At 34.0% G+C, this 17,109-nt stretch overlaps 1 protein-coding gene across 2 annotated transcripts in view; it reads left to right on the top strand.

Annotated features, from left to right (window-relative positions):
- The window catches only part of LOC131152057 (clathrin interactor EPSIN 1), a 28,867-nt gene extending 19,648 nt beyond the window's left edge, over nt 1-9,219 (top strand). For both annotated transcript variants that reach the window (XM_058103657.1, XM_058103656.1), the window contains 2 exons: nt 7,930-8,320; nt 8,742-9,219. In XM_058103657.1, the coding sequence (XP_057959640.1) occupies nt 7,930-8,320; nt 8,742-8,980 (630 nt within the window). In that variant the 3' untranslated portion in view covers nt 8,981-9,219. The remainder of the gene's footprint in view (nt 1-7,929; nt 8,321-8,741) is intronic.
- Nucleotides 9,220-17,109: the final 7,890 nt, after the last annotated feature.

The raw sequence follows: 17,109 nt of genomic DNA, 5'->3' as shown, positions 1-17,109 counted from the left end.
AACATTGGATATTCCATGTTGGAATATGCTCCAATTTCTTTTGCAGCCTGCTGCACTATATGTGAAATTAAACTCTCGTAGAAAACTTTTGCAAGCCTGGAGTTGAAGATCCAAATTTCCTCCACATGCTACTATTAATTAAGAAAATTTCAGAGGAATTACTATTATCTAAATATTATTATAAACAGAAAGATCAAATATAACACTAAAACTAACTAAAACATAAAAAAAACGGCATCCCTAGGTCACAAGGCTCCTTGATTTGCAAGGGTAGGGAGAGGGTCATCACAGTGTTACGTAGCCTTACCCGTGCTTTTATGTACAGGGGCCATTTCCTTGGATTCAAGCCTGTGACCAATCGGTAGCGAAAGAGCAACTTTACGTTGATCCAAGGCCTGCCCTCATTAAAGCTAACTAAATCATATTAGGTAAAAAATATCAATCCGAAGGAAGCCTCGAGTATTCTAAAGAGTAGACAACTCATTTGATATTGTGTTACATTTCAATGGATGAAACTAACCTTGCAATGACTTTGTACAGAACCATCATCATCTATTCATCTTGCTTGTTGCTGGGGTTTGGATAAAAAAATTTTGGTTTAGAAGTGCAGGACTGCAAATTTAGATTCAAGAAGTGTTTGGCTGCATGTGAAAGGTTGATGAAGTTGGCTTCAAGGACTGATTTGAATTTTTTTTTTTTATTAAGGTTCATGAACCGTGGGACTGCAAATTTCGGTTCAAGAAGTGTCTGGATGAATGCAAAGGTTGATGAAATTGGCTTCAAAGACTTATTTGAATTTATCTTCTCTCTTGTTGAAAGTCCCAACAATGGCTCTCAAAGCCCTGTTCATAGCTTCGTCAATGTACTTGCTGGAATGAATTAAGTACACAATATAAAATTAAGTACTTTGTTGACAGAAAAGCTGGAATGAATTCCGCAAACAGTGATTTTGATTTTCATATCAAGCACATATATACACATTCTCACTAACTCAAGAACAAATAAAGCACATTACAGCATAATCAGCGAAAGAGAGAAGAGTGACACCCAATTTTATAGTGGTTTGGTTTCTTGACCTACATCCACTCCCCAAGTCAACTGACTTGAGCTTTAACTATATTTTTGACATTTTTACATGAGAGAATCATTCTTATCGGACAACTGCCCCTTGAGCCTACTTGTTTACCCTCTTGACACTCTTTCAAGAAATTGTGCCACTGCAACTTGGAACTCAGTCCACTTCGGAGTTACACGCCAGTTTACAGAGGAAGAAAGGAAACAAAAACAACTTCTAGATTTTACAATGTTTCAGTGAATTAATCACTCAAGCTAGGAGGAATTTTACAGGATAAACAAATGTAAGCTCTCATGAATCAGAAAATACAATGTTGCACAATGAAGATCAAAACGACTGCAAAGTTTGTTCTTCCTCAAAATATATGTATATCGATTGCTTTCAACCTTGACTTGGATTTCTTTATATAGAAGTTTTTGCCTGATTCCCCACTGGCTTCTGGGTGGGTATTAAATGATCAATAGTAAGTGTTGCTGCTGAATTAGTAAACAAGAAGAAATGACATGAAAGGCAAGCATTAAATGATCAACTGTCAGTTTTGCTGCTGAGCTAGTATGAACAAGAAGACATGACATGAAAACAGTATTCCCAAAAGTAGCAGCTGCAGGTTTAAGAAAATTCAAAATGTTGATTTGATCCTGATCTAGACATTTTAATCAATTTGAATTTTTGACCATCCTAGTAATTGTATTCTTATTTTGACTAACAGCTTCTTAAGGAGATTGAATCCACATATATCTCATAAGCTTAGAATGTCCTAACATTCGTTTATGTGACTGCATCTGTACGTGCATCTGTTTGTGTATCTGTAGTACATCAATCATTGGCTAGGGATTTCTTTAATACTCACTCCTGTGGCTGCCTTGTTGTACTCTCATCTCATATGCATATGTTCATGCATATGTTTGTCCATCAGCAATCACATCTGTATAAATAGTCTTATTTACTCCATGATCAGATCACACTTCCAATATTTGATTATTGTAGTTTGTCACTTATTGAAATCCAATCCCAACATTCTCTCCCTTTTTGATGATAACAATTTATTATTATGCTTTCCCTTAACCTTTGCTAGATATCATTTGATAGCTTCCCATTAATTTATTCATCCCAAATAAGAGTGTAAATCAACAATACATGTCAACCCGTGCTTGTAAATCAACAATACATGTCAACCCATGCTAGACAATGTTTAATAACTCCCCCTTAATTTATGCATGCCAAACAAGAGCTTATCTAGCATATATTCTCTCCTTTTTTGACATCATAAAAAAGTTAATCCTAAGAGCGACCCTTCTTCCTTTATTGATCATTTTTTCTTCTTTGATGGGTGTGCCTTAACCTTTTCGTTCATGAAGCATTGCTTCTTTCTTTGTAACCTTTGATCCTCTTTCTACTGAAATCCTTCATATCATTTGGAACTGACTTATGCTATTTTGATATGGTTACATCAATGGTTCTGTTCCACGGACCAAGAAGTCTCTTCCATTCTCCCGAAGTCATTTGAGTTATATACTAGGCTTGGAAGGCTTAAAGGTCTGAATTTTGTCATTTTTAGGCATTCCATATTTTTCTCTATGAATTATGTCCTATGTTAAAAGAGAAACAAATAACCTGATGTAACTAAAAACAGTTCTTAAAGGTAAATTCATTAGCATTTTTGGGAATGTACATTCAACATTAAACCTTTTTTGCTTCTGTAAAATCTGAACCATTGTATCCTTTGAGGACCAGAGAGTCTTCAAATATCTGCTCCTGCATCTTTTAGTGCATCTTTTGTAGCCTCTACTAGCTCAAGTGCCTCTGGCAATTGTTTGTTTTCTGTGAAGACATCCTCTTACTTGATTCCTGATTTGTCTATTTTATTATGTGATATGAATTATATATATATATATATATATATATATATATATATATATAGATATATATATTATGTAGATAAGATCAATAATAGATAGCTACACCTACATCAAAGAACAAATACTACCATTTTATAATATACACAAAAAAAATAAAATAATAAGTACAAAAATTTTCTGGCCTTAGCGTGACCTGATCTAAATGTGGGATTCATCTTTTAGGAGCCCATTCTTTCTTTCCTTTAGATCCAAACTTATTTTGTGCAATCTCTTTCAATAGGACTAAATCTTCCACAAGAATAACATTGAATATGTGAAGTACTAATATGTAATTGGGTCCTAGTTGAACTTTTGGTGTAGGTTCATATTGTTCATTTGTGGAAGTTTTTCTTGAGGATGACCCTATGTTGATTTCCTTTTTGGCTAATCGAGTATCTTGTGTTTTACCACTATCCTTCAAATAATTTTGTCCTATTGAAAGATTTTCAAGACTCACCCAAATGGATAACTTGACTCTGAAGCTCTGTAATTCCACCATCAAGAATTTCAATCTTCTTTTTCAGAGTTTCTTTCCCATTTTAAAAATCCTGGTAGCTCCCAAACCCCCTTTTTAGACTTCAATCTTTTTTGAAAGCATTGTATTCTTGAACTCAAATTCATCTTTTTGTCTCTGACATACTTCTACTTCTTTTCTCCATACCTTTTATCTTCTTCAAGATCAGCCTTATGTGTTTCAAAATATTCCAATATTTCCTAATTTACTCTTTTAAGTTCCAAATTCTTGGCTTCCAACTCTTTAACCTTGTCTTTTAATGTTATAACCCTAATGCATAATTGTTCAATATCATTAAGAGTACAATCAATAGAGAAGGGAGGACCAAACAATACCTCTTCTTTTTCGACATCTGCCATTAAACATAGATTTGCAATTTCTTCAGTTAGCTCATCACTCTCTGAATCTGAGAATTCCGATTCCCTTCATGTGGCCATCATTGCTTTCTTCTTCTTCCCTTTCAATTTCCTCTTCAAATAGATAGAACAATCAGTTGTATAATGGTCTGGATTTTTGCATCCATAGTCTTTACTCTTTCTTTCTCTCTCTTTACTGGTCTAGCTCCAAGTCTTCCTTTGTACCCTTTCCTCCTAAGGAATCTAGCCACATTTGCAATGAGTTCCTCATCATTTTCTTCTTTAGAGATGTTTTATCCTAAATCTTCTACCTTTGATGCAATAGTTTTTTTCCACCTACATAGAAGAGGAATCAATAACATTCATAGCCATTTCATTAGTAATTAACTGGCCAATCAATTCATCAATGGATAACACATTTAAGTTTTTGGATTTAGTAATGGCAACAATCTTAGCTTCCCATTTCTTTGGTATAGACCTAAAAATTTTCTCAACCATTTCACTAGTTGAAAAGGTCTCATTGAGCCCCTTCATAGTGTTAATGATATTACTGAATCGATCGTACATTTGAATTATTGATTACCCTTCTCATTCTACAAATTTTATATTTGCTCATCAGCATCTTGACTTTACATTTCTTGACTTGATTTATTAGTCAAGCATGACTTCAAGTTTGCCCCATATCTCCTTTGCTGAATCGCGTCTTGAAACTTTATTTAACTCATCAGGAGTTAAAGCACAATATAGTTTTGCATTTAATTGAATATTCTTGTCATCTTCCTCACTCCATTCTTCTTTTTTTGAAATGGTCTTACCATCAACCACTTTGCTTGGTACAATTGAGCCTTTCAAAATATTCATCCATATAGCAACATCAAGAGATTGTATGTGCGTTTTCATTCTGGCCTTCTAGTAAATATAGTTGGCTTCATCAAACAAAGGTGGTCGATTCGTGAACTGCCCTTCACCCAAACCATGACTCACCATGAATGCCATTGAGATATACTCTAGTGTTCAAAAGAAATGGCATAAGAGCTCCACTCTGATACCAAATGTTCATCCTGATAGCCAAGATTGGGTGTTTTTATTTAAAAGAAAAATTGCTTCTAGTAATGGGATTTGATGTACATAATATAAAATCAAACAAATATCTTGTTGACAGAAAAAGTTGGAATGAATTTTTTGCAAACCATTATTTTGATTTTAAGATCAAGCGCATACATACACCTTTTCAACTAACTCAAAAACAAATAAAACACATTATAGCATAATGACACCCAATTTTGTAGTGGTTTGGTCTTTTGGCCTACATCCACTCCTCAAGTTAATTGACTTGAGCTTTCTCTATATCTTCGATGTTTTTACATGAGAGAATCAATCTCAAAGAACGATTGTTTCTTGAGCCTACTCACCCTCTACACTCTTGTCAAGAAATCATGCCACCTCACCTCGGACCTCAGTCCACTTTTGAGTTATACTCCAATTTACCAGAGAAGAAAGGAAACAAAAGCAACCTTTAGCTTTACAATGTTTCAGTTTGAATTAATTAGTCAAGCTAGGAGGAATTTTCACAGGATAATCAAATGTAAGCTCATGAATCATAAATACAATTTTGCACAATGAAGATCAAAAGGACGACAAAGTTTGTTCTTCCTCAAAGTGTGTGTATTTCGATTGCCTTCAACCTTCATATGGATCTCTTTATATATAGAAGTCTTTGTCCGAATTCCCAACGGCTTTTGGGTAGGCATTATATGATCAATGGTCAGTTTTTCTGTGGAGCTAGTACGAACAAAAAGACCTAACATGAAAAGCACATTTTTCCCCAAAAAGTAGAAGCAGCAAGTTTAAGAAAATTCTAAATGTTGATTTGATCATTATCTAGACATTTTAATCAATTTGAATTTTCGATCATCTTAGTAATCATAATCTTATTTTGATTAACAACTTCTGAAGGAAATTGAATGCAAATATAACTCATAAGCTCAGAATGTCCTTACATTCATTTACGTTTTTGCTTTTGTATACGCATCTGTATGGCTTGATATTTGGAAGGGAGTTATTTTTTCTTTGGATGGCTGAATGACTTTGGTTAAAGCCTCTCTTTAATCAAAATTGGGCATGGACAACCAAATAAACATTTGTCTTTTATTTTAGATTTCTGTTACCCAGCAGCCAAGTTGGAGCCTGTTATGAGGGGTTTTCTTTGGCCTGGTGTTGGTTTGAGGGGGATCATTTAGTGAGTTGGGAGATGATTTGTAGGTCCAAGGCTGAAGGGAGGTGGGTCTTGGTGAATTGGTGTGTAAGAACATTGCTCTAGTGGTGAAGCCATTATGATGTTTCCCATTAGAAACTTATTGTCTTTGGCATAAGGTGATCAAGAGTAAATTTGGTTGGCAGGAGAATGGATTGGATGCTAATTGTGGCAATAGTTTCCCATGGAAGCCTTTGGAAATTAATTTTGCAGATTTCATTCTTGTTCTTTTCTTTTATCAAGGACAAAAGAAAGTGAGATGGTTTTTAGGTTTTATTCTAGGAGGAATTATGGTTTGAGAGCAACAATTTTTCATTACTTTCCCTTATCATTTTTGCCTTATGACTACAAATGCACCTATTCTTGCTTGGTTCTTGATGGGGAATGTATCTCATGGGACTTCTGGTCCCAGAACTTTCTATGATTGGGAATTCTATGTTGTTACTCAGTCCAACAACTCTTCCCTGCCTTTTTCCAAAAGGGATTTTGAGATTTGGGCCTTGAATGGTTCTATAGTGGTTTTCATCAATCCTTTCATTCCCATCTTATTTGTTCTTGCACTTCTTTTTCACTCATTAATTGTATTTTGAAAGCCAATGTTGCCTCTCAAGGTCAAGGCTTTTGTTTGGTTGACAATTTTAATAGAATTAATGGCAACAATCAGCTCGTACATACGACTTTCATCAAATATGGCTTTCCACAGAATTCTATATGTATCTATGAGATCGAGTATGGAATTCTGTTTACTCACTTCTACAGGTCTTTCTCTATTTGGGTGATGTGCTATGATAATGGTGAGTTAACATTCACATATGTTCTTGGATTTTTCAACAACATGCAACCTATTCAAAATGTTATGTACTTAATTTTACAAGTGTTGGGGTGTGCTGGTGCTATTTTGAGTCTATTTTTGTTGATTCTCTTGGCTTTAAGAGGTGAAGGGTGCAAGCAGATTGTGGTTTTCTCTGTGGCCTATGTGGTGTTGGGGCATCTGGTTTAATAGGAACAATCTTTTTCTTGGTGATAACTTTATGCCTTTTATTGGGACAAAATCATTTTCCTTGCTTCTCAGTGGGCTTATTCATCCAGTTGCTTTAACAGGATTCACTTGTCTGATTTTCGGTGGAGTAGGATGCTTTGTTAGCTTGAGTTTCTTCTTGTGTTTTTATTATTCTTTTTTCTCCTCACCTTTATTCTCTTCAATAGCTCTTAAAATATCTTGGAATGAGTTAGTGTGGAAGGATTTGATAGCTCTTAAGCTAGTGGAGGAAAATGCTCTCAATGGGGTGACTTGGCAGAAAATGATTCATGTAACCGACCACACTTAGTGGGACTTAATGCTTGTCATTGTTGCCTTTCTTCTGTCTCCCTTGGGATAATAATTTATTCTCCTATTTGTACTCTTATTGTCTCTGTCTCTCCTCTTAATAAATTTTCTTTTTCTATATATATATAAAAAAAAGAATATCTTCAGATTCTACATTTTAAACCTCAACAAGAAAGTGCATGCGTCTGGGGTGCATGTGTATTTGTGTCTCTGTGCGCATGTGCATGTGCAAGTATGTATATTCTATGGAATGTCCTATCATACCCTTAACATTTCATGTTGTCTCTTGGGAAATATAGTGATATTACAATTACTCTTAACTTCTTGATTTGTATGTATCCTCTTCATGGCCTGTGAATTGAAAAACACTGGAAAAATGACATTATGTCTATAGAATGTTTGCCATAGCCTAAAACAAAGAGAAAGATTGTGGTTAAGTTGTGATGCTTATTAATTGTTCTTGGAAGGATTATCTTCTGAAGTTTTATCTTGGTTGTTTGTGCAGACAAAAGTTGATCTATTTGCATCCCAACCTGCTTCCTCATCTCCAGCTTCTGTAACAATTGACTTCTTTGCTCCCCCTGTTCCAGTTGCACACCCCGAAACCAAGTCACCCAATTCTGATCCAAAAAACACCAATACAGTTGATCCATTTGCTGCAGTTCCGTTAAACAGTTTTGATGGGTCTGACCTTTTTGGTGCATTCACTTCTCATGCTGATTCAGTAACTGGAGAACCCACAGAAAAACCCATTAATAATGGCAGCCTCAAGAACTTGAATGGAACTTCTTCAGCAGAATTAAAGCCTTCAAACAAGAAGGATACTTTCCAGGTGAAATCTGGAATTTGGGCAGATTCGCTAAGCCGTGGACTGATTGATCTGAATATATCTGCCCGTAAGTTTATCTTTCACAATTTATTTACTTTATATGGATTTGTAGCTTTTAAGTGCCTGTTTAGTAGTGGAAAATAGTTTTCTTTTCCATTTTAAGTTTTCTAAAGGATTGTAAAAATGCCATCTTATTTTTCAATTTTCTGATATCTGTATTAAAAAGTCAGAAATCAAAGGATTTGTTTAGTTGCAGAAAACACTTTGTTTTAGTTTCTAGATTTCTAAATGACCACAAAATCACGCCTTGTTTACAATTTTCCAAAAATTATATAACAGAAATCTAGAAAACAATAAAAAAAGATGTTTTCCAACTTTACTAATTTGGAAAATTGGAGGACAAGCTAGCATTTTTCTTATTATTATTTGAAAATTTTTAAAGTTTTTTTTTTTTTTTTTTCAATTCTGTCAATTGAACTAAATTTCAGCCAAGAAGGTGTCCCTAGCAGATGTTGGTGTGGTGGGTGGATTGAGTGATGGATCAGATGAAAGAGAGAAGGTACCTGCCACAATGTTCATGGGAAGAGCCATGGGTGCAGGATCTGGTCTTGCTGGGTCTCTGTCTGGTCCTGGTAGGTCTGCGTTTCCATCAACAGCAACTGGAGGAGATGATATCTTTTCTAACTTCAGCAGCCAACAAAATTCATTTAGTGGCTTGAAAAAATAACCTTCCCCAACCCCTTATTTTCCCATCCAGGTCTATCCTGGTATTCTTTATTTGCATACTCAACAGAAAATATTTGAAGTCAAGAATGTCGGTGGATTTTTTCTATTTTCCTTTTTCATGTATACATCAAAACAATGTGGCGACCTGATGAGTGGGTATAATTGTGAGATTTCAATATGTACATGATTGATGCGAGTCAACTTTTATCCGATATGTTGGTGATGACGAATCTGTAACCACGACTTGTTTATATGGTAGCTTTTAGCTGAATGGCTGGCTCTGGGATGCCGGAGCAATTGCATAGGGAAAATTATGATGTTTGTCTCTCACTACTGGAAAATTGATGGGCATTTTCTCTATTGTTTCCTCAACTTGGAAATACGATCAGATTTGAGCAACCCAGCATATTTGAGGTGGCTGGCATTTGCCAAATTCAACCATGAGCCCCAGTGGAGTCCATCAGTTGTGTTTGGGATTTTGGGTTAGGCCTGGATTTGCAAATTATGTGAATTTAGGCAGTTAAATGAAAATTTGCGACCAGTTAGCTACACAACAGAATACCTGTTTTTTATTGAAAGTTGCAATTAAAATGCTGACTTCCATTTGTTATAATGAAAATTCAAACATGCAATTTAGGGCCATATGAATCAAAGATCTTGGAGGAAAGAAAAAAGGAAAAGAAAATAAAGAGGAATCAAGATTTCATCTCTCTGCCCTCTGAAAAAAATATTATTTGTTCAATTTTTGTATATGAGGGGAGAACAAGGACAAAATTCTGTACAATAGGGTGATTTAGGCTCGGAGCAGGAAAGGGATGGAGAACAAGGTTATGTTTCATTTAGAAGAATTTGATAGTTTATATTTGAAAATATGTTATTATTAAAGTTAAAATCAACAACCTTTGAGTTTTCTAAATATGAGACTACCTCTTTTGAGTTTTAGAGAACTTACAAAAAAAAAATCCTAAAATTTAATTTCATTGACAAAATGAATCACTTGTCAACTATTATGTTTGTAAAAGAAAAGAATTTTACCCTTCAAAAATCATACTTTTTGCTCTTACTCAATTGTAAAAAAATAATATCAATTTAATAAATTAAAAATTTCAATTAGTCTATAATGTCTTGAAAGTCGACTTGGTAAGTGAATTGAAGACCAATCCGCTCCCCTTTGACTGCTAATTAGTTTGATCGATTTGGGCAAACTAACTGATATATGACAATGTAATTATATTATTATTTTAAAAATTTTTTTAAATATATGAAAAAATTTAAAATTACTAATAAATCGCAAAATGCTTATTAATAATGCTACAAAATGTTTGTTACGTGTGATTTGCATATAAATGAAATGACTAAACACATCAGAAAATAAATAAAATATACTTCAATATATTTAAATTTAAATAACCAGTCAAACATGGTGCTAAAAAATGTACACTAAAATTTCAAATTTCATATTTCACAAATTAAAATTATAAAAGAATGTTAATCCTTTTGTGTGTAGAATGTGAATGCTAAAAAAATTAAAATTTATATTAATTGATTGATCTTTATTCGAGCTAACTCGCCTATTTTTCCCAGTTCTATCTCGATTGCTATGCTAATGAATATGTATTCAACTTGATAGTATTGGTTTGGTAATATGACTACCAACAGTGGGGCGAAATGACCGAACTTTACTTTTCAAGTATAATGACAAGGATGATTTGCAAAAACTATTTATGCAAACAAACACTCAATCAAGTCACATGAACAAGTAACAACTTGAAAATTCACTCCTAGAAATAGTTTTAGAAAGCACACAAACAACCTGTCCAAACAAGAATCACTTGGCTAGAAAGCTTTCAATGAAGTCATGCTTAGAAAGCACTTGGACAACATGGTGAAACCTCGAATGGAAACCTAGCTAAGATGGAAAGCCGCTAACACTAGGACTCCATCTCCTAAAATTGGATAGATACTTAAGTAGAATCAACATAACTTTAAAAATATAGAGTTAAAAATAACATAAAACAATACAACACAATATACTGCTCGATATAATAAAAAATTATAGCACAAAAATTAAAAAAGTGGCTCTTGGTTCTTTTAAGAAAATTTAGCACAATTTTTGCCCTTTTAAATCAATTTCAAGGATTTTGTATAAGGTTTTGGGTGTTGAGTGTTGCTCCCTTTTCTTTTTTCTTCGTCAAAAAATATCTCTTTATTCAACTCCTCTATAAGTAGCATAAGAGTTCTCTCTATATATCCCAATGTATATATTTTTGTACTTTTATTCATATTATATCTCTAAAGGCAACCTATTTATAAACGCAAAAAGAAAAGAATTACTGGACTACCAATCACTAAGATAATACAAAACAATTTTAGATTCAAATTTTGGAGCTTGGAGTATCAAGAGGCAAAACATGCTTGCATAGGTAGCAAGGAGAATTATGTTACAAGACAAATATTTTCATTTCTAAGAAAATGAAGTTCAAAGTCAATACAATTTGAAATATCTTCTAATCTTATAAAATATTAGCACACATAATCCTTCAATAATCGTATTGATTGTATCATCATTGTGCACCTTCTCGGAATGTGACGGTGATCATTTAGCCAAAATAGTTGCCTTAAAAAAATGTCATCTAGGCAAAGTGAATCATGTGTTTCCTAGTCACCCAAGTGACTAAGTGGAGAATCGTTTAGAATAGATGTAAGTCAAATACTACAAGCAAGGCTCAAATCGCCTAGAAGATGGAATTGCTTTTTATTAAGGTAATACAGAAGTTGTAAGTAACCACTCTAGGTGACAAAGAACAAGTAGTCCTTAGGCATGATAGTCACATTCGTCATTTGGCGAAGTTTGCCTATCATATTTGGTGATGATGGCCTCCTAAGTCATCAGACTAAGGTTGCCCATCATTAGATGACAAGGAAGATAAGCATTGGGCAAGCATGTCAACTATAATAAATTGGACCTCTAATGTTATAAAACTATTTCAATTTATGATTAAGCTTGAAATGTTTTATAAAATTTCTCTATTATTATTTATTATTTTAAATTTATACTAGTAATTGTAGAATTGAGGTAGGTTTGACCTAAGAAGGGCATAAATATTGTAAATGGATCTCTAACTCAACTCAACAAACATCATGCAATAGCTCAATGCTAAACAGAATCCAATTCCTTTTATCCCTCTTATCTCTCTCTCTCTCTCTCTCTCTCTCTCTCTCTCTCTCTCTCACACACACACACACACACACACACTTTCTTCTCCCCTTATTCTTTTCCATCTCTATCCTTTCTTACATCTTCTAGTATAAGCCTTTCCAGCTCTCTCTTTTCTCATTCCTATGATTTTTACAATTTCTACAATTCTTACTGTCGCCATCCTTACACTTTCGACATAATGAGTCGATTGACAACCATTCCACCATCTACTCATCTAAATATTCACCATCTCTTAAAAGGTGCTTTATTTTTTATTAAACATTTTTTTGTATACTTATGTGGGACCTTTTATGTCATTAGTTACCTAAGGGGTAAGGTAAGGCTATTATGTTGCGAGAGCCAATCAGGCTTGTCGATGCTAACTTGGTGATGATTCGACAAAAAATTGCTAGTAAAAAGTGTTTGAGTAGTTACATATACTTCTCATGGGTGACAACCGTGATGAAAATAATCATGGATGGTCCAAAAATAGAGATGAGATCATAGATGGAGAGCGTGCGAAGAGATATGGTGGGGAAGTCAAGATTCACAAAAGAAATGCCTATGAAAGCCTTTACTGCCCATTCACCCATCATTATCCTATGGGTTCATCTGAACCATTACCTATAGCTGTAATAATGGATTTGACGAGCATATTCTTTTGCAAGAGGACGTTGGGGGTAAATTCCATTCACCCCACAATCGCTACATGGTCGTTTCATTCATGATGACTTCAACCAAACTAAACAACATAAAGGGGCAACCAAATATTTTCCTAGATACTATCGGCTATAAGAAACATGCGAGTGATTTATTGGCCAATTGTATAGAAGAAGATGAAGAGATCAAGCTGCCATCAGCCAACATCACAAAGAATTCTTAGTGGCCAATTACAATGCAACGGAGAAAGATTCTTATTCGGCCAAGTATAAAAAAAAAAAAAAAAAATTTAAAATACATGTGTTTTCGAAGACTTAAACCTTTCCAATGATGAATGAAAAGATGATTTTATGAATGAAGATAAGCTCAAACTCGATTTGGAGATTAGCAAGTTCAACAAAAAAATTGATCTAGGCAAGGACCATTGGCTTAGCCTAAATTCGATATTAGGTGATCCTTTTTAATCCTCCACTCTTAGTCAGTCAAAACTTGTTTGGGGTTCAATATTCTAGAATTATTGTTGACAAATAATTTGAGACAACTATTCTACCTAGGAGAGGTAATACATTCTTCATGGCATTCATCTATACGCTTACACAAAGATCCCCAAGCAAAGCACATGATGAGCATTGCGTAAGACAACCTTTCCTAGCATCAGGTTGATTATCTTGATGTAAGGCAAATTATTTGCAAAAAAATCGCCAAGGTGAAATGCACAACAAGCATCACCTAGGAAAGGATGGGAAGTGATTTGAAGTGAAGACTAGGTTTTATTTAGGTTTATTTAAATTTGGCCAATGCTTAGGACTTAGCCAAGGAAATAAAACATAAAAGAACCATAATCTAATTCTCCTAGTAGCTTGGAGAGGATATACAGATCTTGTAGCCATTGAGCCTCCCCTCTTGATCAGTCAATGTCATCTTCACCTCAAAACTATCACGGATTGCATCTGTAATGGATTCTAGACTGCTAATCACCTTGAACTTTTCTCCTTTGTCATGCCAAAGTATTTGGCGACGAGCAAAGATGAATTTTGAATTCTAGTGCAAGTGGTATTGACCTCAATCTCCTCACTAGCTCCTAAACATCCTTGCGTTTTTTTATCATTGACCTGATGGTATTGATCTCCAAAGTGTTCTAGGAAGCATCTTAGATATTATCTCTGGCATATAGTATCGTCTTGCTCTATTTGATTTTATTTAAACACTACTGCACTAGCACTTCTATTTATCTTTGAAAATAAATTATGTAGCCAATCCCACATAGTAGGACTTAGGCATGCTGTTTTTGTTTAAACTTGTAGTGTTGAATAAATTACTTGTAAATTTTTCTTCAATTTGGTAACTTGTAACTTTTGAGATGCTAATTAATAAGATCTATTTATATTATTTGATCCATAACTTAAATTATGTTTTGAATTCTTTCATGATAAGCACGTGAGGAGAAGAAGATGGAAGCTTTGATGTCACAAATGAAAGCATTACAACTGATTAGAGATATTCACAATCATATGATTTTGAAGCTGTTGAGAGATTTATTGAGATTGTTTAGTGTTGACTTTTTGAGTCCGGTCCTTGTTTTGATGCTGACAAAGCACATGTATCTCATGTATGCATTTAGTGTTTGAACATGTCTATATATTAACATGCACATGTGATAAAGGGAATGAAAGTCAGAAGGAACTTAAAGAGCACATACTCCTAGCGTATTCCATGGGGAATATGAAGAGCAAAGAAGACACGTTCATCTTTATTCATATTGCATTTAATCTTTATGTATGTAATAATCTAAATGGTCTGTAATAATGCTCTGCATCCATGATAGGTATGAATGCTCAATGACCATAGATTCACCATAAGAACCAATACCCTTAAGATAAAATGCCACAGTTTATTCACGCAGGGTTTAAACAGTTCAAGGGCCAAAATGGATTTAATAAAGATTTCAGTTGACCGACGCCAGATTTTTTGGGCTTAATTTAAAAGCTTAGGCCTTAAACTGACTTTAGGTCCCCACACTTCATGAAAAATCCTATTTAAATTCAAAAGTAATACCCATGTGAACAAGGGTGTCTTTCTAATCAAAATCAGGACCTAATTTAACTTTGAAAGATCTTCAGGCGACCGACCAGAGGGTGTTATAAATGCCACGATTGACTGAATTGGTAAAAAGTCAATTCTTTGACTTAGCTCAGGCGACGGTCCCATATTAGAACTAAATATCCATGGTCGACTGAACCTTAGAGCTGTCTCTTTTTACCAGCCCCGATCGACCAAACCTCTAGGTCAAAATCACCTCGGGCGACCGAATAGAAAGAACCGATAGACCAAATCCTAGATCGAGCGACCGAACTTACGAAGGTTTGGTTTTTCGCCCTGGCTTGGCTGACCGGTCCTGTTCTCAGCCAACCGAAGCCAATATGAGCTTTGTATCTATTCGGGTGACCGACCCTATGAATCGGGCGACTGAACGTCTCGGGTTCATGAAAATTAACTACGGTAATTAGGGTTAAAAATTTAATTAAAATTTTTCAAAATATCTAATGTGTCCCCAACGGCTATTTTTTGAAGGTATTCTATATATACCCCTCATTTGTTTTGATTAGCAGGGGATTAGCAAATTAATTAACAAAAATCCTCTCAAATTTTTTATACTCTTATTTGCCCATACTCCATTTTTTTAAGCCTAATTTTTCATACTCTCTCTCATATTCTTTGCTAAAACCATTTTGAAATAGAGAGTATCATTTTATTAAACTCCTCACTTGCAAATTAATTACAAGTTGTAGGGAAATTGATTGTTGTAATTGTGTGTGTTATCTTACATCATTTCCCTTGGCATATACTCACACAAATACATATTTGATAAAATCTTCTTTGAGAGTTTTACTAGTGTGATTATTCCCATAGTATTTCATATACAAATATTGATTGGGAAAATCATTTCTTTACTTCTGAGTCTTGGCATCCTAATTGCAAGACTTGAAAACTTGCATATCATCTTTGATATTTTCTTTGCTACTTTTAACCCAAGATATTTATTGTGGTTGTCATTTAAAAATATCTTTGAGATATTTGATTTGGGTTGTTTAGATTCTTTGATTATTCATATTGTGAATATACCTTCTAGAATCAAAGAACAAGGATCTCACTCACTCATACACACACACACACACACACACACACACACACACACACACATATATATATATATATATATATATATATATATATATATATACTGTTGTGAGTTGATATACTGTTTAACCAAATCTCACTTGAGCATTAATTTTCTATCATATTTGAGTGCATTAATTATACTGTGCTTAATTGTTGTAAATTCTACTTGTGTTAGAAGCATTTATTTGTACACAAAATATTATTTGTTGTATTACCAACGTGTGGTCGAAAGAGGGAGACTTGCTCAGTGAAAAGTCCCGAATTTACTCAGACCCAATTAGGAGAGCATCAGATTGGTTCAGACCTGATTATGAGAATTAGGTGCACCAGCTTGTAAGGACGTTGTATTAAGTGTCGTTCTACCCGTTAAGTGAGTTTTAGTGGAATCTTCTTCCTTGTTCACTTGAAGTGGGGACGTAGGCAAGTTTGGCTAAACCCCGATAACATTTCTTGTGCTTGATTTTAATTTTTACAATTTATTTTTCTGCACTTGAATGTGTATGTTTTTATTATTGTGAATGATTGAGAAATACTGAGCCTGTCGTATCTATTTTATTTATCTGCTCAGTCTTATATTGTTAGGTTTGGTATTTGATTAGACAAACCCTAGGTTGAGTTATACTAATTGCGAATTGAATTGAATCTATACATAAATTTTTAAATACCCAATTCACCTACTCTTGGGAATACACCAATTGGTTTGTTATCATAATTGTGTTAATTATGTTATCATACTCGTGTTAATTAGTTAAACTTAAATCATTCAGACTAGTTAGATTAGTTGACTCGAGAACTACTCAAGTACTCAATTCACTTACCAATTCAATTTTCAAAATATTGTACTTAACTAACAATTTCTCTAACTCAATTCATTAAATTAATATGATTTTTCTAATTTATCTTATAACAATTGAATAAAAAGATAAAAATATAGTTATGTTAAGATAAAAACCATTTTCACCAACAAAAGATTCGTCCATAAAATCAAATTTTTTAGGAATTTTTTGATAGTTTTTTAAAAACTCAAAAAATGGTGTCATATTCTTAAATTCATGAAGTGGTGCTGTATAATAAAGCAAATGACAATCTAA

This window comes from Malania oleifera, chromosome 3 (assembly GCF_029873635.1).
Source record: "Malania oleifera isolate guangnan ecotype guangnan chromosome 3, ASM2987363v1, whole genome shotgun sequence".
In the NCBI taxonomy this organism is placed as follows: domain Eukaryota; kingdom Viridiplantae; phylum Streptophyta; class Magnoliopsida; order Santalales; family Ximeniaceae; genus Malania; species Malania oleifera.
This window is presented reverse-complemented; position numbering and strand designations above follow the sequence as displayed.